This window comes from Rana temporaria, chromosome 9 (assembly GCF_905171775.1).
Source record: "Rana temporaria chromosome 9, aRanTem1.1, whole genome shotgun sequence".
In the NCBI taxonomy this organism is placed as follows: Eukaryota; Metazoa; Chordata; class Amphibia; order Anura; family Ranidae; genus Rana; species Rana temporaria.
Genome location: NC_053497.1, coordinates 18,738,580 through 18,759,421, shown reverse-complemented (window position 1 = coordinate 18,759,421; position 20,842 = coordinate 18,738,580). Strand labels below are relative to the sequence as shown.

The window sequence follows — 20,842 nt, the reverse complement described above, 5'->3', positions numbered from 1 at the left end:
CCTCCTAGGTTTATACTATAAAAAATATTCTTTCCCTAGGGAAAAAAACCACTGCGCTAACACGTGAATAAATATATATTAACCCAGTGTTTCTCAACCTTTTTCCAGTCGGGGCGCCCTTAAAAAGTATTTTCAGTCTTGAGGCACCCCAGTCCAAGGCTTGGTTCACATTACGGTGTGTCGCAGAACACGCGCAAAATCGTGCTCATTCCTGACACACAGACAAATGCTCTGCTCTTTAGGGGTACCATTTTGGTACCCCCACACATTGGAAAATGTGGGGTGCTTTTGCTGCAGTGCAATAAAATAAAAAAAAGAAGGTTGGGGACTTGTTTTCCTGCATTTTTGTGGGTACGGAAGCTCATCGAAATGAATGGGCTACCCTACATGCAGCTACACAGATGTGAACCAAGGGCTTGTTCACATGTCATAGGGGCGGTAAAACCACATGGTTGAGCCATTTTTACCACCCCCAACTTCTCCACCTTTAGCTGCAGAGGCAGCAGCTGAGGGTGTTCACATGCTGTGGCTGCAACTGGAGGTATACCGAGGGTGAATGGGTCACTGCAACTACCTCGCAACTGTGTGCATTGCACGGTTGCGGGTGAAAGTGATGCTGCATTTACGGGCTTAAAACAGGTGGTAAAGAGGCAACATAATGCCTCTTTACCCTTTCAAATGCCACTGAAAAGCGATCTGTGTATGGATTGCTTTTCAGAGGAGCAGCAGTCTTTGCTGCTATCAAACAAGCCCTACAAAATCCATTCTGATGGTACAGGAAAGTAACATACACACATACATGCAGACATGCTTACACACACATACACACACATACATACACATGCACAGGGCCGTTTGAAGGAATTTGGGGGCCCCAAGCAAAATGGGGGCCCCCAAGCGAACCCCCCCACATGCAAAGCCTACATTAGCGCTACACTAATTTTTCACACCCATGTTCTTACTCCTCCCCCCTCCCTAGTCTCTATGTTTTTCTATTCTCACCTCCCCTTCTTCACTGTAGGCTGCCACTGTAGCGTGGCCGAGCTCCTCTTCCTCCTGTTCAAAGTCCCATATCAGATAGTGCCCGGGCTGGGCTGGGTACCGCACGGTACAGGAGATTCAGTTTCCTGTGTTCCCGGGCCGGACTGAAAGGAAGTGAGCACTCAGTGTGCACTTACTGTCAGACCGGCCGGGAACAGGAAACTGAATCTCCTGTACCACGCGTGGTACCCGGCTGGACTGACAGGACTCCAGGAGGAAGGAAGAGGAGCTCGGCCACGCTACAGCCTGGGAAGGGGAAGTTGGGGGCCACAGGCCAGCTCGGGGCCCCAAGCAATTGTTTGTTTTGCCTGTCCTGTAGCAACGGGCCTGCAGATGCACACACACACACACACACACATACATACATATGCACACACACACACACACACATACAGACAGACACTCACATGTGCACACAGACACATGTATAAAGCCATTTTAAAATGAATCTAGCTTCTAGCTCAGCACCTTTCCAGATTCCTCATTCAGCCAGGTACTGCACTCTAGGGGGAAGCAGAGAGCACAGCACACTCATCTGCACTTTACCTTCACTTTTGAAGCAGACATAGCTTCTCACAGTTCGGCAGGAGAGCAGGCTCATCTGACAGCCTTCTATCCACTGACCCTGCGGCACACCTGAGAACCTCTGACGGCACACCAGTGTGCCGCGGCACACTGGTTGAGAAAGGCTGTATTAACCTAATTAAAGAAGCCGCCAGTACCTATTACTCAAGATACCCAAAGTAAAAAAAAAAACATAAAATACAAAAAAGGTACAGCGCTAGAAATATTGAGTGATAATAACCAAATAAGTGAAAAATGGTGACAAATTAAAAAAAAATGTGAATAAGATGATATAAAATAAACGTTTGAAACCAATATTATATCAATGTAAAAGTCCCAAGTACTTAAGTGGTTAATAATTTGAAAAAGGAAGGGAGGTGCACTGAAAAAATCTTCTTCCAATAAAAGGGGACACCCAGGTAGTGAGATGTAGTCTCCTTACCGAATCCACTGACCGATATATCAGCGGTCAGTAAGGCACAGGGATGATTATAGTCTTCCCAATCAGACTTTCTCCAGCAGGTGAATGAAAAGGGCAGATCCTCAGCAACAGTCCCCAAAACATGGAATAATATGGCTCATATATGTTGGAAAAATGAACAAAAACACTCCATAGTGAAGTACTGCAAAGATTGCGGGTTTAATAAAGGTTGGGTTGCACTTACAGTTAAGATGAATTAAAACAGCATGGGATAGACAGAAAGTCCTGTCAGCTGGTCTCCGTGTGTGTGTGTATCTCCTCGTGAGCGTGATGTCGTTCCACGCAAAATCCGTCCGTTCCTACGCACATTTCGTCGTAAATGACATCGTCGGGGATAGGCCCGAGAAAGTCTGATTGGGAAGACTATAATCATCCCTGTGCCTTACTGACCGCTGATATAGCGGTCAGTGGATTCGGTAAGGAGACTACATCTCACTACCTGGATGTCCCTTTTTGGTGGAAGAAGATTTTTTCAGTGCACCTCCCTTCTTCTTTCAAATTATTAACCACTTCAATACTTGGGACATTTACATTGATATAATATTGGTTTCAAACGTTTATTTTATATCATCTTATTCAAAAAAAAATTGAATTTGTCACCATTTTTCACTTATTTGGTTATTATCACTCAATATTTCTAGCGCTGTACCTTTTTTGTATTTTAGGTTTATACTATATCTGAGCCCTAAAGAAGGGGGGGATACCCCTGAAATGTGTTGTCAGCTTTGTACTTGTCTTGCTGAATGAACACCTATAGTAAAAGATGTTGGACTCACAGCTCATTGGTCTACAGCTCTTTTTGGACTTTGTATACATTCATTTTAATGGGCTTCCTAATACATCAATGTGCACCAAAAAAGGTGTGTGTTGTGTTTTGCCAGCTTATGGCACCACTGTAAACTGATGTCCATCAGCAAGGTACCTAGGGGTTGCCGGTCAAAACTAATGGTGCCATATCAAAGGCAGGTCTTGTTCATTGACAGGCATTGCGATACTGGACGTTACTACAACACAATAGTGTGAATGGCCCCTTACACAGGTCTGCCAGGCAGCACAGCTTTGGTTTTAGACATGTGCCGTTCCTTTCGTTCTGAATTGATACTTTATTTGGAAATTAGTATGTTTTCGAATTTCCAAATTACAATAGTAACAAATTTAAATGACTTTTGAAATAAATCAAAATTTTGGACGATATTCAAACTCATATAGTTTGTGAATCAAATTCAAAGTGTTTGTGAATCAAATTCAAATTGTTTGTGAATCAAATTCAAATTGTTTGTGAATCAAATTTGTAAAGTACTTGAATTTGATTTGTAAAAGATTTGATTTGTAAACTATTTTAATTTGATTCGTAAATGATTTGAAACTTGATTAAAAAAATTTGATTACATTTTTTTAAATTTGATTCACAAATTCAAATTGTTTTTGAATCAAATTCAAATTGTTTGTGAATCAAAATCAAAGTGTTTGTGAATCAAATTCAAAGTGTTTGTGAATCAAATTCAAAGTGTTTGTGAATCAAATTTGAAAACAATTTGAATTTGATTTGTAAAAGATTTGATTTGTAAACTATTTGAATTTGATTCGTAAATGATTTGAATAAAAAAAATTGATTACATTTTTTTAAATTTTATTCACGAATTCAAATGTTTTTGAATCAAATTCAAATTGTTTTTGAATCAAATTCAAATTGTTTTTGAATCAAATTCAAATTGTTTATGAATCAAATTCAAATAGTTTGTGAATCAAATTCAAATTGTTTGTGAATCAAATTCAAATAGAATTTGAATCAAATTCAAATAGAATTTGAATCAAATTCAAATCATTTACGAATCAAATTCAAATAGTTTACAAATCAAATTCTAATAATTTACAAATCAAATTCTAATAATTTACAAATCAAATTCTAATTGTTTTCAAAGTAAATTCGAATTTCCAAAGAGAATACAATGGAATAGAAAATAGGGGACTAGAATATAAAGTAATAAAATAGAATAGAAAATAAAATAATATAATATAATAGAGTAAAACGGAACATAATACAAAATAAAATAGAAAAAAATAGAACAGAGAAAAAAGGAACAGAATAGAAAATAAAATAATTGACTAAAACAGAACAAAATAGAATAGAAAATAAAAGAACAGAATAAAATAAACAATAAAAATAAAATAAATAGAAAAAATGTGACCATCTTCCAAAATTCGAATTTCAGAAAGAAAAATTGTTGGTTTTCGAATGGAATTTAAATCGAATTTAAAAAAAACTTAAATCGATTAGAATTCAAATAAACAAAAAGAATTAAACAAATTTAACTAAACGGATTTATGTAACAAAATGTTTTCGTTCTGCACATGTCTACTTGGTACTTCTTTACTTCAAATGGGCAATACGGTATTAGGCTGGCTACAGACTTAAAGGGCCATACACCGATTGTAATTTTTATCAGCTCGTTCTCTCCCATGACAGAAGTCAAATATTTAATTGGCTTCTGTTGAAAGGGGATTTTATCGATGATCAGCAGCTGCAGACACTGATCACTTCAAATCATTAGGTGGAGGGGGGATTATGGTGTGGTTTTTTTTTGTTCAGGGGCTGGGCTTGGCCCCTTAGTTCCAGTGAAGGGAGCTCTTAAGGCGTCAGCATATCAAAACATTTTGGACAATTTCATGCTCCCAACTTTGTGGGAACAGTTTGGGGATGGCGCCTTCCTGTTCCAACATGACTGTGCACCAGTGCACAAAGCAAGGTCCATAAAGACATGGATGAGCGAGTTTGGGGTGGAGGAACATGACTGGCCTGCACAGAATCCTGAACTCAACCTTTGGGATGAATTAAAGCCTGAGACTGTGAGCCAGGCCTTCTCGTCTTGTCACAAATGCTCTTCTGGAAGAATGGTCAAACATTCTCATAGACACACGCCTAAACCTTGTGGACAGCCTTCCCAGAAGAGTTGAAGCTGTTATAGCTGCAAAGGGTGGGCCAATTCAATATTGAACTCTACGGACTAAGACTGGGATGTCATTAAAGGAGTTGTAAAGAAACATTTTTCTTTCACCTTAATGCAATCTATGCATTAAGGTGAAAAAACATCTGATGACGCGCCCCCCCCACGAGCCCCCGTTTTGCTTACCTGACCCCTCGAAAGTCCCGCGCGTGGTCCCGAGATCCTCTTTGCCGCTCAGCCTGGCCGCTGATTGGCTAGAGCGGATGGACTGAGAGCAGCGCAGCCATTGTCTGGCGCTGCTGTCAATCACATCCAGTGACGCGGCGTGCCGAGGGGCGGGGCCGCTCGCTGTATCACAGGAGCGCGCCCGCAATTACTCACCACCATGGGAGCTCTCTCGCATGACTGTGGTCAGTACTTGCGGAGAGGGGCAGATACAGCCGCCGAGGGACCTCAGAAGACGTGGATTGGGGCCACTCTGTGCAAAACGAACTGCACAGGCAAGTATGACATGTTTGTTATTTTAAAGGGAAAAAAAATTCCTTTACTAACCCTTTAAAGTTCATGTGTGTGTAAAGGCAGGCGTCCCAATACTTTTGGTAATATAGTGTACGTGCCGTTGTTCCCATCTCAAAAAGTTGGGAGGTATGAAATAGGAGGGCATGACAGAGCAAGATACCAAAATCAAATTAGTAAACAAGTTGTAATGGTCAGAAACCAATGTCAGCACACCACTAAAAAGTGAGAATGTCATGCAGGTCAATGCAAGACAAAAAAATAAAATACACAAATGTGGGGCAGAAGATAAATCTACCCCATACTATGCCTCTGCCAAGGGATTAAAAGCAGCTTGCAAGGGGTACACATGTGTGACGGTGCTGTGAATTTTGAGACAAAGCTAGACTGGGAAAAGGAATATTTAAGCATTGGTTTTAGGCCAACGCAAGACAGTTGAACCTTCAGATATTTTCAGCCCAATGAGCTGCAATCATGAATGAACAAAAAAATAATAGCATTTAACGTTATTCTTTTATTCTTTCAGGCCCTGGTGCTGGTAAACAACAAAATCTCCAAAGTTAACGAGAAAGCATTCGAGCCGTGTAGTAATCTCCAGAAGCTGTACATCTCCAAAAACAGCCTGGAAGAGATCCCCAAGAGTCTGCCCAAGTCCCTGGTGGAGCTGCGCATTCATGAAAACAAGATCAAGAAAATCCCTAAAGATGTCTTCAACGGGCTGAAAAACATGAACTGCATTGGTATGTCTTCATCATTTAGCCAAGCCCGGGGGCCCCTGAAGCCTAATAGTGACCTCCAGGGTTAGGGACAGCTGACATCCTATGTAGAGTGGGTTACGAGGCATGGTGGGTGTAAGGTAAGGTAGATTGATGGGCGCCAGACACTTCTTGAATGCAAAGAGATTTATTGTCTCTTAAACAGAACTGTGGGAGAGGGGGTTAGGGCCAGGACACTCTTTAACAGATGCAATGATAATTGTCAGACTCCGAGACTTCTATAGGTAGACAGCCATGCAGGGAAAGGCATCCAGCTAGACACCACATCTGCATGAGTAGGACCGCTGTCTCCTATGGCAACAGTCTTGTAACAGTTTCTAACACGGTTGCAATGAACTCCTTTACTTCCTCTACAACCTCCTATTGTAGATCTTCACTCAGCTGAGCTTCCAGTCTTTCACTAGACTAACAGATCCACTAGCCACTAGAGCTCTTCCAATCATCTCACTCAGTATCTTCCTCAAGCATGACCCCCGCTTCCCTGCTGGGTCCCTAGCTTGGCATTCACAGATACTCCAAGCGTCACCCCACTGACCTGCTCGGTCCCTGGCTTGGCACACATTAATGCTCTGAAAGCGTCATCTCCACTGGCTGGGTCCCTGGCTTGGCACCTGCTGAAGTTTTCACAATTCTTTACCGTCCCCGGCTGGTGAGAATATTGCTCTGCTGCTTGCTTCAGATAATCACAGTGGTCTCCGGTAGCAAAGTGGATAGTCACAGGGGGCGGCACCTTCTATGCACTTGTTGCATGTTTTCCCTTATTAAATTGTATAGGATGTTGGCAGTTGTACACACCCAATCCCCACAAATTCTCCTTTTCGATCTTCTACAATACATTAAGGTTTCTTGGCTGTCTCTTGGCAACTTGAAGTTTCAGCTCCCTCCATACATTTTCTGTAGGAATAAGATCTGTATACTGACTAAGCCACTCCATGACCTTAATGTGGTTCTTCTTGAGCCAATCCTTTGTTGCCTTGGCGGTATGTTTTGAGTCATTGTCATGCTGGAATACCCATCTTCAGTGTTCTGACAGGGGGAAGGTTTTCATCCAAGATTTTACAATACATGGCCCCGTCCGTTGGCCCTTCAATGCGTCAAAGTCGGCCTGTAACTTTAGCAGAGAAACAGCCCCAAAGCATCATGTTTCTATCGCCATGCTTGACTGTAGGGATGGTGCTCTTATGCCGCGTACACACGATCGTTTTTCGGGTTGTAAAAAATTACGTTTTTTTTATGTCATTAAAAACGATTGTGTGTGGGCTGTAGAGCATTTTTCACAATGTAAAAAATTTCCATTAAAAAACATCGAACATGCTCTAATTTTTCACGACGTTTTTAACGTTGTTGTTTATAACGTTGTAAAAAATGGTTGTGTGTGGGCTTTAACGACGTGCAAAAACCGCACATACTCAGAAGCAAGTTATGAGACGGGAGCGCTCGTTCTGGTAAAACTAGCGTTCGTAATGGAGATAGCACATTCATCACGCTGTAACAGACTGAAAAGCGCGAATCGTCTCTCACCAAACTTTTACTAACACAAAATCAGCAAAAGCAGCCCCAAGGGTGGCGCCATCGACATGGAACTTCCCCTTTATAGTGCCGTCGTACGTGTTGTACGTCACCCCGCTTTGCTAGAGCATTTTTTTTCACGATCGTGTGTAGGCAAGGCCGTTTTAATGATCGTGTTGAAAAAAACATTGTTTTTTCTAGACCATTAAAAACTTAATTTTTTACGACCTGAAAAACGGTCGTGTGTACGGGGGGCATTAGGGTCATAGTCAGCATTTTTCTTCCTCCAATATAGAGATATTGTTCTATATTATTATTGTTCTATTCTATAAAGCCGCCTAAGTCGGAATCATCATCTTATTTCACTTTTATACCTTACTGTTTCTATTGCAATATGTTTCCATTTTGAATTCCAATTCAATAGTAATGAATTTCAACAAATCCGAAATTACAAAACAAAATATTCAAAAAGGAATTTGACTTCCAATATTTCATTTCGTTATCATTTATTTTGGCTTTTTCGTTACTACTGTGATTTGGAATTTTGGGATACACTGAATCTCCAAATAGCAAAAATGTCATCAGAATTTAGATTTGTAACGAATCGCACATGTCTAAGCGGTACTATTTTCAGTGTTTTGAGCTTCTTGACCCTATTATAGAAGTACATTATGCCTCTGCCCTGGCTAACAATGTCAGAAGTTGCTGGTTAATCAAGGTTCTGTAGTAATTCTAATACCCTCAAACACATGAGACGTACCGTATATACTTGAGTATAAGCCGACCCGAATATAAGCCGAAGCATCGAATTTTACCACAAAAAAATGGGAAAACATATTGACTCAAGTATAAGCCTAGGGTGAGAATGCAACAGCCACTGTAAGCGGAAAAGAGGGTCAACAATGCTCATCTGCATCCTCACTGTGGGCTCAAGAGGGAGAAGGGAGGACAAGGGAAGCTCGCAAATCACACCGCTGGGGGGGGGCTGGAGGGCAGTGTTGCCAACCTTAACAGATTGAAATTTACTGGCACGACATCCGAAATTTACTGGCGCAGCCACGTTTTTACCGGCATTTCACAAAAGTTACTAAATTACATTTCTAGGTGCAAATTTCAGTATTTAGGCTACAAACAAGTACGCTAGGTAAATAGCAATGTGATTTAAATATTAAGGCAAAAAAACATATTTTTGTTATTTTCGATATAATAAGGGCAAATTATTTAGTCACATCACCCCCTGGCTCCATCCCCCTCTGTCACCAACACCCCCTGCCTTCACCCTCCTCTGCGGTGCCACAATCTCCCCCTGCCTCTAATCTCCCCCTGCCTCCAATCTCGCCCAGGCCCCCTGCCTCCATCGTCCCCTGCCTCCATCCCCCTCTGCGGCGCCACCAACAACCCCTGTCTCCATCCACCACCCTCTGCGGTGCCACTATCCCCCGCTACGGTGCCACCAACACCCCCTGCCTCCAATCACCCCCTGCCACTAACACCCCCTGCCTCCAATCTCCCCCTGCCTCCACCCCCCTCTGCAATGGCACCGCAGCCACCATCACCCCCTGCCTCCAATCACCCCCTGCCTCCAATCTCCATGCGCAGTTCCAAGCCGAACGGATCTCGGCTATTTTTACTGGCACATTTCTGCAACCACGGACATTTACGAACGGTGGGAAAAGTGCCCATTTTTACGAACTGTCCGTAAAAATACGGACGGTTGGCAACACTGCTGGAGGGTCACCCCACCTCTCTAGTCATCTCTAAATATCAAAAAGGTAGTTGCAAAGGGTGGTTGCAGGGGTTGCGAAGGTTGCAGGGGTGCAGAGATGACAAAAGTGTAGATACACTGAAATTACAAATATTACATCAGGTCACAGGTCACGGAGAGATAGCTGCAGGGATTGCCAGGATTGCAAGGGTCATTGCAGGGGTGATCACACAGGCAGTTATAGCTTCACTTTCAAGATTTGCAGGAGCAATTAGAAGTTCATCCAGTGCAAACTCAGTAGGAGACAGGAAAGACAAGACAGGAAAAACTCACACGCTCCACTGCTTTATTAATCAGCCGCCGCTACCATCGAGGTTCAGCGTGGGGAAGATCACTGCCGAATCTGCCAGGTAAATCAAGTCTGTCAATGACACCGCTCACCAGCGGGAAGAGCTCAGATTCTCAGAAGACTTGGAAGGCTCAAAGGGAGGGGATGGAAGAACACTCCCGCACTCCACCACTTGTCAGCCACTCCCACCATGTCCAGGCTACAGGTGAAGGAGATCACTACCAAATCTGCCAAACTGTTGCCGCAATACAGTGGATATGGCTCCAGATCTCAGAGAGCCCAGAGGGAGACAGATAGGCAAATAGAAACATGCTGCTTACTCTCCGAGCTTTCAGAGTAAAAACCGCTGCGCTACAATTGTATAACGCCGGTACTTTAGGCTGGAACACGAGCCAAGCTAGTCACTTCCAGCTGTGACTGCGGTAGCCACGCCTCTGTGTTGGATGAGGAGGTATCTGAAGGTACACTGACACGAGTATAAGCCGAGAGGGGTATTTTCAGCCCTAAAAGAAAAAGGCTGAAAAACTCGGCTTATACTCGAGTATATACGGTATTTACTGAAGGGAATGGAAAACAAAAAAATAAAGATCGGCCTGTACGCCATGTTTTGTATTTTAAAATTTTCAGTAAAAATATATTGAAAGTGAAAAATGATGATCGGCCAAAATGATCATATAACTTTGGTTTGTTCATTTCCTTTTAGAATTGGGAGGGAACCCTCTTGAAAATGGAGGCATTGATGCTGGAGCATTCAACGGCCTAAAACTCAACTACCTACGCATCTCCGAAGCCAAACTGAGTGGCATTCCTAAAGGTAACCTTAAAAAAATACATGACTACTAAGGCGCAATGAGCCCAGGTACAATTAACTGTAACATAGATGTATAGAAAAAACCTTCCCCCTTGCCCCCTCACGCCATTAAATAAAACACACTTACAACCATTAGGTTGGAAAGGGCAAGACCACAGCTTTATTGAATCCAAACATAAGGCCCCATACACACGACAGAGTTTCTCGACAGAATTCAGCGAGAAACTCGGTCGGAGCCGGATTCTGCCGAGAAAACCGGTCGTGTGTACACTTTTCAGCGAGGAACCCGTCGAGGAACTCGTCGGGCCGAAAAGAGAACATGTATTTTCTCGTTAGTCAATGGGAAAAGTCGGCCCGCCGAGATCCTCGGCGGCTTCAACACTGAACTCGACGAGGAACTCGATGTGTTTGGCACGTCGAGTTCCTCGGACGTGTGTACGGGGCCTCACATGTAAAACACTTTTCAACCAGTGCCAGTCACAGTTGGACTGTGAGCACACAATTCCAAAGGGGGGGCCTGTCCTTACCATAAGTGCTGGACAGGCCTCCTACTTCTGATTTCCATCAAGGGCATAGCCCATTACAGCCATTTTATGCTGGCAAGGTCAAGAAACCACATACCATAGCAAAAAGGGAGGTGGGAGGGTGAGCAGCTCTTCCAACCACGTTTTTTGAAAGACCCAGAATTCCCTGGGGCAATACTTTTACAGAGCTCAGGCCCAGCCCATTCCCCCTAGTAACCAATCATTGGAGCCACCTTATCCTGCACCTGCCCCCATCAGTCAAGGCTCTCTTTCCCTAAGGGGCTCAAGAGGCCTTCATTGATATTCCCTCGAACCAGAAAATAATTAAATATATTTGTGTTGGTTATGGGTGGAGGATGACTGGTGAAAATGTTCTACCTACAGTATCTCTATACAAAACCATTAACTTATTGTGTATAGAATGGGGATGTTAAAAACCTTTTGCCAAGTTTTTCTGCTGTCTGTGTGCCTATTGGGATGTTCTACCCCTCCCCCACCCCAATTATGTTGGTACCATTGCCACTGAGACAGGAAGTGAGCGCTCCCCAAAACAAGAGGTATGGGGAACTCGACCAATAGGGGCACCTGTTGTGTCTAAAAGTGGATGATTTTCTCTTTAGCATCTTTGGGACAGCAAGTGAAGGAAAATGTCCCCAATGGTACACAGATGGCAACAAAATAACCTGGCAGGGGTTCCCTTCCCAACTTTATCCAAGAACGAAAAAAAGTTTTGGCTACATAAACACTTTAACCATTTACCATCTATAGGCGGTTTTCTTTCAGCTGGAGACGGCCATAACAAAAGTGATCAGGTGGCTCTACAGCTGCCCGGATCACTTTTACTAAACTATTAAAATTCATAATTTTAATGGCTTGACATGTTTGTCATCCATTTATTTGATGAAGCCCAATTTTTATATTTTTTAAAAACTGTGTTTGTGTGCACTAACATTCATTTTAATGTACTGTATTATTTTCCTGAAAGTATAGTGTGTATGTAATAAACATTTGAGCAAATGTTGTACGGCATAAAAAAAAACTACCACCATTTTATTTTACAGGGTCTCTGCTTAGAGAAAATATAATTGTTTGGGGGTTTTAAAGTGGTTCTAAAGTCAGAAGGTTTTTTATCTGAATGCATTCCATGCGTTAAAGTGATTGTAAACCCTCTTTTTTTTTTAACCACTTAAGACCCGGACCTTTAGGCAGCTAAAGGACCCGGCCAGTTTTTGCGATTCGCTACTGCGTCGCTTTAACTGACAATTACGCGGATGGCTGTACCCATCAGAATTCATTGTGTCAGCCCAGCTGACCTCTCATAGTTTCATACACTAAAAGGTACACCAGTGGAAGTTTTGAGGGGAAGAAACTGACTAAAGTAATTTATGGAGGCAGATTTTTTTTATTTTATTTTTTTTTATTTTTTTTTTTTTAGAGCGGCTCTGGTGGTCTATGTAACCGATTTCATCCTTCACCAAACATTAAAGTGGATGTAAAGGCACAATGCAAAAAAATGTAACCCCCGAGTCAGACTTGGGAATACCGCCAGGGGGGTTAAAGAAAAAAAAAAAAAACAAGGCTTTAATATCGCTTTACGTTAGGGTGGACAGACATCCCCGGTTTCCAGGGACAGTCCCATGATTGAGGAGACTGTCCCCGGTTTTGTCCCCAGATTGCATTTGAACAGGGGCTGGGGCAATTTCAAAGACAGTCAGTGCAGAATAAAAAAAAAAAAATCAGAATTACACACCTCCACTCCTACTAGCTTAGGGGGGTGTATTTTTTTCCATTATCTGTGCCCCTTTCTGATGATCATGTACTGGTCGGGGCGGGTGCATGCCCATTCAGCTTCGCTGGCATGTTCTTCTGCCTTGGCTCTAGTCCCGGCCAGCCTCCTGCCTGTTTATCTCCTTGCCTTCCCTGGCAGAGTGATCCTCCTCCACTCCCCACCCAGTAGTAGCCGGGGCCCGGAGAGTGAGACTTGACAGGCTGTGAGGCGGGTGACGGCGGCGATGAGCAGAGAGTTGCTGATTGCCGCCATTAATAGTAAAAAAAATAAAAATAAAAAAAATGTCCCCGGATTTCATTAAAAAAAATCTGGTCACCTTACTTTAGGTGAACATTTCGATTTTACAGCAGAGCTGGCATTTGAGGTCGGTATCCATGGCACTACCTCATCCTCCGTCTACATGATTGAGCTGCGGTTGTAAGGTCACTGAGGCCTGTGAACTTATAGCTGCAGCCATAATTGGCAGTGTAAAGAGCAGCAGGAAGGAAGCAGAGACCGCTCTGTTGACTTTACTGCTCTTCAGCCAAAAACAATATTTTCGATTTACATTGTGAGAGAGGTTGAAGCCCGTACTCCTACACTGACCACGTGTTCCTGCTTATGGCGTATTTAAAAATATCACCGATTCAGTTACCTTTAATGGTGTAGCAACGCAATAGATGCAGCCCCCTACTCTAGACGGGAGCAGCTCTGGATTTTGCATGGTCGTGCACTTTAGTAAACTAGTTGCCTTGGTTAAACCTAGAAATTTGGAGAACACGTCTGGTGGGAGGTGCTAACAAAAGACCTCCCGTGGCTGACAAGGACCTGGTGACCAACACTATGGAGCTCCCTGTGCATCCATTGCTGCTCAGCAACTGTTGCCGTGCAACTAAACACTAAAAACGAAACACACAGGCCCAGATTCTCAAAGGAGTTACGACGGCGTATCTCCAGATACGCCATCGTAACTCCGAATGCGGGCCGTCGCAACTCCGCGTCTGATTCATAGAATCAGATGCGCCTCACAGTTGCCTAGATACGAGTGGCGTAAGTCTCCTACGCCGTCGTATCTTAGGGTGCATATTTACGCTGGCCGCTAGGTGGCGCTTCCGTAGATTTCCGCGTAGAATATGCAAATTAGCTAGATACGCCGATTCACGAACGTACGTGCGCCCGGCGTATCAAGATAGGTAGTTTACGTAAGACATACGCCGGCGTAAAGTTACCCCTCATAAAGCAGGGGTAAGTCATGTTAGGTATGGATGTCGGAAACGTACGAACAGCGTCGTATTTTACGTCGTTTGCGCAAGTCGTCCGTGAATGGGGCTGGGCGTAGGTTACGTTCACGTCGACTAAGCATTGAGCGGGCGCAATTTACGTATTCGACGTGATGCTGAGCATGCGCGCGCATGCTCCGTTCGTAAAAAGCGTAATTTACATGGGGTCATGATTAGTTTACATAAAACACGCCCACCTCTTCCTCATTTGATTTAGGCGCGCTTAAGCCGGCACATTTACGCTACGCCGCCGTAACTTAGGACGCAAGTGCTTTGTGAATACTGCACTTGCCTCTCTAAGTTGCGGCAGCGTATTGTAAATACGATACGCTACGCCCGCTTAAAGTTACGCCACCCTACGTGAATCTGGGCCACACTATTTAGTTTACATTGTCCCTTCTATTTCTGTATATGGATGATGGCACTGTAATTATTTTAACAACAAAGAAAAAATCTAAGTACGTTTTTCCTAATCAATATACAGTTGGCATATGACCCAGATCTTTCCCAGTCTGTCTGCAGGGAAACAGCCTTCGGAATACAGAGTAAAAATAAATAATTAATATCAATAAACTGTTTTAACCACTTAAGCCCCGGACCATTTAGTTGGCCCAAAGACCAGGCCACTTTTTGGGACCATTTTCATTGATACAGCGATCAGTGCTATAAAAATGCACTGCTTACTGTAAAAATAACACTGGCAGTAAAGGGGTTAACCACTAGGGAGCGCTGAAGGGGTTAAGGGTGTCCTAGGGAGTGCTTCTAACTGTTGGGGGGGATGGGCTGTGTGTGACATGACACTGCTCACCGCTCCCGATTACAGGGAGCTGTGATCAGTGTCCTGTCACTAGGAAGAATGGGGAAATGCTTGTTTACATCAACATTTCCCCGTTCTTCCCCTCCGTGAGACAATCGCAGCTATCCCCGCGGACATCAAATCCGCGGGACCCGCGGTCGGGCTCACGGAGCTTGCGGCAGGCGCGTGCGCCAACAATGCCGGTTCTTAAAGGGGACGTACAGATACGTCCATCTGCCCAGCCGAGCCATTGTGCCGACGTATATAGTCGTGCGCTGGTCAGCAAGTGGTTAAATTGACATACAAATATATGTCTGAAATCAAATCTTTATTCATTTTTGGCAATAACATGGTGTGGGTGGATTTCTGCCTGTGTCATGCCCCTCTAACCTGTGTCTTAGAATCCCGCCCTGATTGAGTTTAGCTGGTTAGTAAGCAGGGGGGAGAAGGGAGGGAGTGGGCTGTCATTGTGTATACGCCCACATATGTGACTCTATAGTAACATGGGGTGCTCAGATGTGATAGGGAGGAAATTCTCAGCATAGATACTCACTGAAAACTGCACATGTGCAGAGTTGCCACTACAGCTGCAAAATCCCTAGCTGAATTTGGGGACATGGGCAGAAGGGGGAGATAGAGAACAGCAGGATCAACCAGGTTTATTTGCAGAATACAGAAAAGGAATCTCAGAGTGACTGAGTGAGTATGAACAGCATGTTTATTGATAGTTTTTTTATGGTGTGGGTTTACTGACACAGTAGGTTGTTACTATATGTGGAGAGTTTGGTACTGGTTGTAATATAGGTCTATGAAGTTACTATTTATTTGAGTCCATCTAAGTTCTGTTCTGTGTAGAACCCTGATGAAGGAAGAGTGGTGTTGACTCTAAAATTGCTATTTTTTATCACCAATTAAAATGATCTTGGACTCTGATGCCGCGTACACACGACCGTTTTTTTGGTCATTAAAAACGTGTGTAGGCTAGAGAGCATTTTTGGCCATTAAAAATTTTGGGCCAGATTCACGTAGAATCGTGGCGGCGTAACGTATCCTAGATACGTTACACCGCCGCAATTTTTCATCGCAAGTGCCTGATTCACCAAGCACTTGCGATGAAAACTACGCCCGCGGCCTCCGGCGCAAGGCGGGCCAATTCAAATGGGCGTGTGCCATTTAAATTAGGTGCGCTCCCGCGCCGGACCTACTGCGCATGTTCCGTTTCCTAACTCCCGCCGTGCTTTGCGCGCCGTGACGTAATTTTTTTGAACGGCGACGCGCGTAGCGTACTTCCGTATTCCCGGACGGCTTACGCAAACGACGTTAAATTTTGAATTTCGACGCGGGAACAACGACCATACTTTAGACAGCAATACACTTGCTGACTAAAGTTAGGGCACCAAAAAAAAAGGCTAACTTTGCGACGGGAAACTAGACTAGCGGCGACGTAGCGAACGCGAAAAACCGTCGTGGATCCGCCATAATTCCTAATTTGCATACCCGACGCTGGTTTACGACGCGAACTCCCCCCAGCGGCGGCCGCGGTACTGCATCCTAAGATCCGACAGTGTAAAACAATTACACCTGTCGGATCTTAGGGATATCTATGCGTAACTGATTCTATGAATCAGTCGCATAGATAGAAACAGAGATACGACGGCGTATCAGGAGAAACGCCGTCGTATCTCATTTGTGAATCTGGCCCTTAGAACCTGCTCTATTTTTTCTCGTCGTTTTCACGTCGTCGTTTTTCTTGTCATGAAAAACGGTCGTGTGTAAGCTTTAACGACAGGGGAAAAAGAAAAAACGTGCATGCTCAGAAGCAAGTTATGAGAAGGGAAATTTGCATAATCAGCCCAAAGGGTGGTGCCATTCGAATGTAACTTCCCCTTTATAGTGCCGTCGTACATGTTGTACGTCACCGCGCTTTGCTCGAGCATTTTCTTTTCACGATCGTGTGTATGCAAGGCAGGCTTGACAAGAATCACGTCGAGAAAAACTTTGTTTTTTTTCCATGACATGAAAAACAGTCGTGTGTACGCGGCATAATACCTGGTTTTGGTCTGACTCTGCTTTCACATTGGAGCGATTTGTCATGCGATTTGAGAGATCAAATCGCATGACAAGTCGCAGCCTATTAGCGGCAATGGCACTGTTCCAATCGGTGCGACACCGATTTTGCGGCGCCGCACCGATTTGCAAAAGTAGTTCCTGCACTACTTTTGTCGATTTCAGGTGCGATTTCTATAGACATCTGTGTATGAAGCCACACAAATGTCTATCAAGTAGCACCTGAAATCGCGCTGACCTTGCTACTTTGAAATCGCGCTACTTCAAGTAAAGTAGCACGATTTCAAAGTAGCATCAGTGTGAACCAGGGTTTAAGCTACTGTTTGGTGGCCATTGAGAGAAGCCTTGTTATGTGGGAGTTGTCTCGACAGAGCGATTAAACTTGAATTTTTCCTTTATCTGACTACATATGCAAGTCTAAATGTTCCCAGGGCCTCTGAGTATGTTGCTCTGGAGTCCAACGCACTTGGCAGATTACATTAATTAAGTGACCGTAGGCTTTTGTTCATTTGAAGGAGTTTGCCTTCAAGTACAAATCTTTAGAAATGCAAAACTTGCTTGACATAGGTCTAAGGCTGAAGGTGGTCAACTGCAGGTCAGATGCGCCTGTCAATGAGTTTTGAATGAGCTCATAGTGACGCCACTGACACAACCACAAAGCCCATCAACTCAGGCCCTAACAAAATCAGAGAGTGAATAGGACATTTTTTTTAGGACCTCTGTTTGACAGTGTGCAGAGCTGTACGTTTTTAACCACTTTTTCCAGGTTACTACCGAGGTGGGGCAGAAAAGCGCAAAGGGGAATAGTAGAAAAGGGGAAGATGATCGAAGGGTAAAATTTGCACCAGGGTCCTTAACTTTTTAGCTGTAGTAGTGGCCCGTGCCATTGTGTCAACGTATATCATTGTGCGCTGGTCGCCAAGCGGTTAAAAGTTCTCTTAAATTGGTGGTCTTTGTGTAAAGGGTCTCATTACACTGGTGGTTAGAGGGAAGAATGCTCATTATATTGGGAAATTAAGAAACTTCTCACTGGCCATCAACGTAATCTAAGGAAGCTTCCTTAGATTGGTCAGTGGGAGAATAACCCTCCTAAAGTGGTGGTCGTTGATGGTTAGTGGGGAGAGTGATCCAGTGAGTGGTGGTCTGTAGGAAAAGGACCCTCCTAAACTGATTGTCATTGGGTGAGTGGCCCCATTACACTGGTGGTCAGTGCAAAGAATGCTCCTTACGTTGGCAGTGAGTGGAAAGATGGTGCCATTACATTGATAGTCACTCAGTGAGGAGCCTTTTTAGGTTGGTGGTCTGTTGAAGAAAGACCATCCTAATAATATGGTGGTCATTGGATGAAGGGCCCGATTACACTGATGGTCACTGGAAAGAATCCTTAAATTTGTAGTCAGTGGGAAGAATGTCCCGTTAAATTGATGGTTAGTAAGGAGAGTGATCCAGTGAGTGGTGGTCCGTAGGAAAAGGACCCTCCTAAACTGATTGTCATTGGGTGAGTAGCCCCATTACACTGGTGGTCAGTGCAAAGAATGTTCCTTACTTTGGCAGTCAATGGAAAGATGGTGTCGTTACATTGATGATTAGTGAAGAGCCTCCTTAGATTTGTGGTCAGTGATAGAAGGACCCTTCTATTATAATGGTCTTTGGGTGAAGGGCTTCATTACACTGGTGGTCACTGGTAAGGATGTCCTGTTAAATTGATGATTAGTGAGGAGGCCCATCAGATTAATGGCCAGTGGGAGAAGGACCCTTCTAAATTGGTGGTCATTGAGTGAAGGGCCCTATTGCACTGGTGGTCAGTGCAAAGAATGTTCCTTACGTTGGAAGTCAGTGGAAAGATGGTGCTGTTACATTGCAGATTAGGAAAGAGCCTCCTTAGATTGGTGGTTAGTGGGGGAAGGGCCCATCTTAATACGGTGGTCATTGGGTGAAGGGCCCCATTACACTTGTAGTGTCTGGGAAATATGCTTACATTTTTAATCAGTAGGAAGAATGTTCCATTAAATTGATGGTTAGTAAAGAGGCCCATTAGACTGATGATCAGAAATTAATGGTCATTAGGTAAAGGGGTGCAGTGCCATCTTAAGAGCATTATAGGCCCCCAGGCAATACAGTGCACTGGGGCCCTGTCTACACAATCACGCTCAATTGCTGCATTTGAATGGCATAGTGGCTGCGTTTGAATGGCACAGTGGATGTGTTTAAGAGGCAAAGTTGCTGTGTTTGAATGGCACAGCAAATTACTTTCAGGGTGAGGCCGAGGGTCAGGTCAGGTGCAGTGCAGTCACTCACAGCAAGGCAGGCTCAGGACAGGCTCAGCTCAGTCAGGCAGCTCTTCTCAGAAGTGCTCTGCTGTCTGCTCGCTCCCCTCCCTCTGAGCCATGCTAAGTCTGAAGATGGCAGAGGTGGGTGGTGCTAGTTTTCCAGCAACGGAGGCAGCGCGCTCTGAATGCTGGGGCGGCTGCGGTGCGCTCTGAATGCTGGGGTGAGCTCTGAATGCTGGGGTGGCCTCTGACGTCACTGGTTGCTAGGTGCCTGGCAGCCGGCGATTCTAGCAACCAGTGCAGTTGAGTGGGCGGCGTGCCACAGCTTCGGCGCCCCTTCTATTAGCCCCCCAGGCAAGTGGGGCCCCCGGGCAACTTCCCAGGGTGCGAAAAGATGGCCCTGCACTGGTGGTTAGTGGAAAGAATGTGTGGTCAGTGCAAAGAAGGTCCTCTTTACAGATAGCCAAAAAGTCACTGGTGTCAGGGGTCAATTATCTGGGAAATGGAGATTACTCAATGTTCAAGGATCCCCAAGCAACTTCTGGAGGGACCCTATGGTTGTACAGAACCCTAGTTGAGAAAGGATGCATTAGACAATGCCATTATAATGGTACTTAGCACAAAGGAAAAAGTACGTAGGCAGAGAGGCACAATGAAAGCAACCCGGGTTCCAATGTACAATAAATCCAACACTGGGTGTCCCCTTTTTATGAATTGTGTCCTGAGCTTCATATTTTACAAAAGCAGTTCCATTCCAGTGCATTGCTTGTCGTTTAAAATTGGTGTTTTTTTTATATATATTTACAGCCAAAGCCAATGAGATTCATATACAGTAGTGGTGTTACAACAGTAGGAAATGTCTGGAGTAGAGAAATGGTAACAGCTTGTACCAATAACGTTTCGCCTTGCCTTCAATGTATGCATGCTTTTAGAACATTCCCCATTATTGATACAAGCTGGAAGTGAAGCTCATTGATTTTGTGAAGCTCATGACAGCGAAGAGGCTCTGTTCTTTACCAGGAGAATGAAACATCAGCTGTCCACATGTTACCATGTCATCACGTGTTTAAAAATCCCAAAATAGTTCAGCTGGGATTTAGTTGAACATTTGTGTTCGATACCGACCACCTCCTTTATCTCCTGGTATAAGCAAATTGAGTTTGCATTGCTCCTAGTGGTAATCTAACAATCTCCCAATGGATATCATAAGGATAGAATCTAAGAGTATATAATAAATATCACATTAGAGCAGAACTGCAGTACAAAAATGGCAAGATACAAATGAACAGCCCATTAAAAAAGAAAGTCAGCATCATTCAAACTAATTTCTCTGAAACCAGGTGGTCCTAGTGGACCCACCACCAACCTATGACTGGTTAATGAAAGGAGAAGCAGCACAGTGGTGAACACATTATACATTAACTGATTGGCAGCTGATGC

At 44.0% G+C, this 20,842-nt stretch overlaps 1 protein-coding gene across 1 annotated transcript in view; it reads left to right on the top strand.

The window, feature by feature from the left end:
• Window positions 1-20,842, top strand: part of BGN (biglycan) — a 133,239-nt gene that overhangs the window by 99,996 nt on the left and 12,401 nt on the right. The window contains exons 4-5 of the mRNA XM_040322892.1: window positions 6,074-6,287; window positions 10,590-10,700. Of these exons, the coding sequence (XP_040178826.1) occupies window positions 6,074-6,287; window positions 10,590-10,700 (325 nt within the window). The remainder of the gene's footprint in view (window positions 1-6,073; window positions 6,288-10,589; window positions 10,701-20,842) is intronic.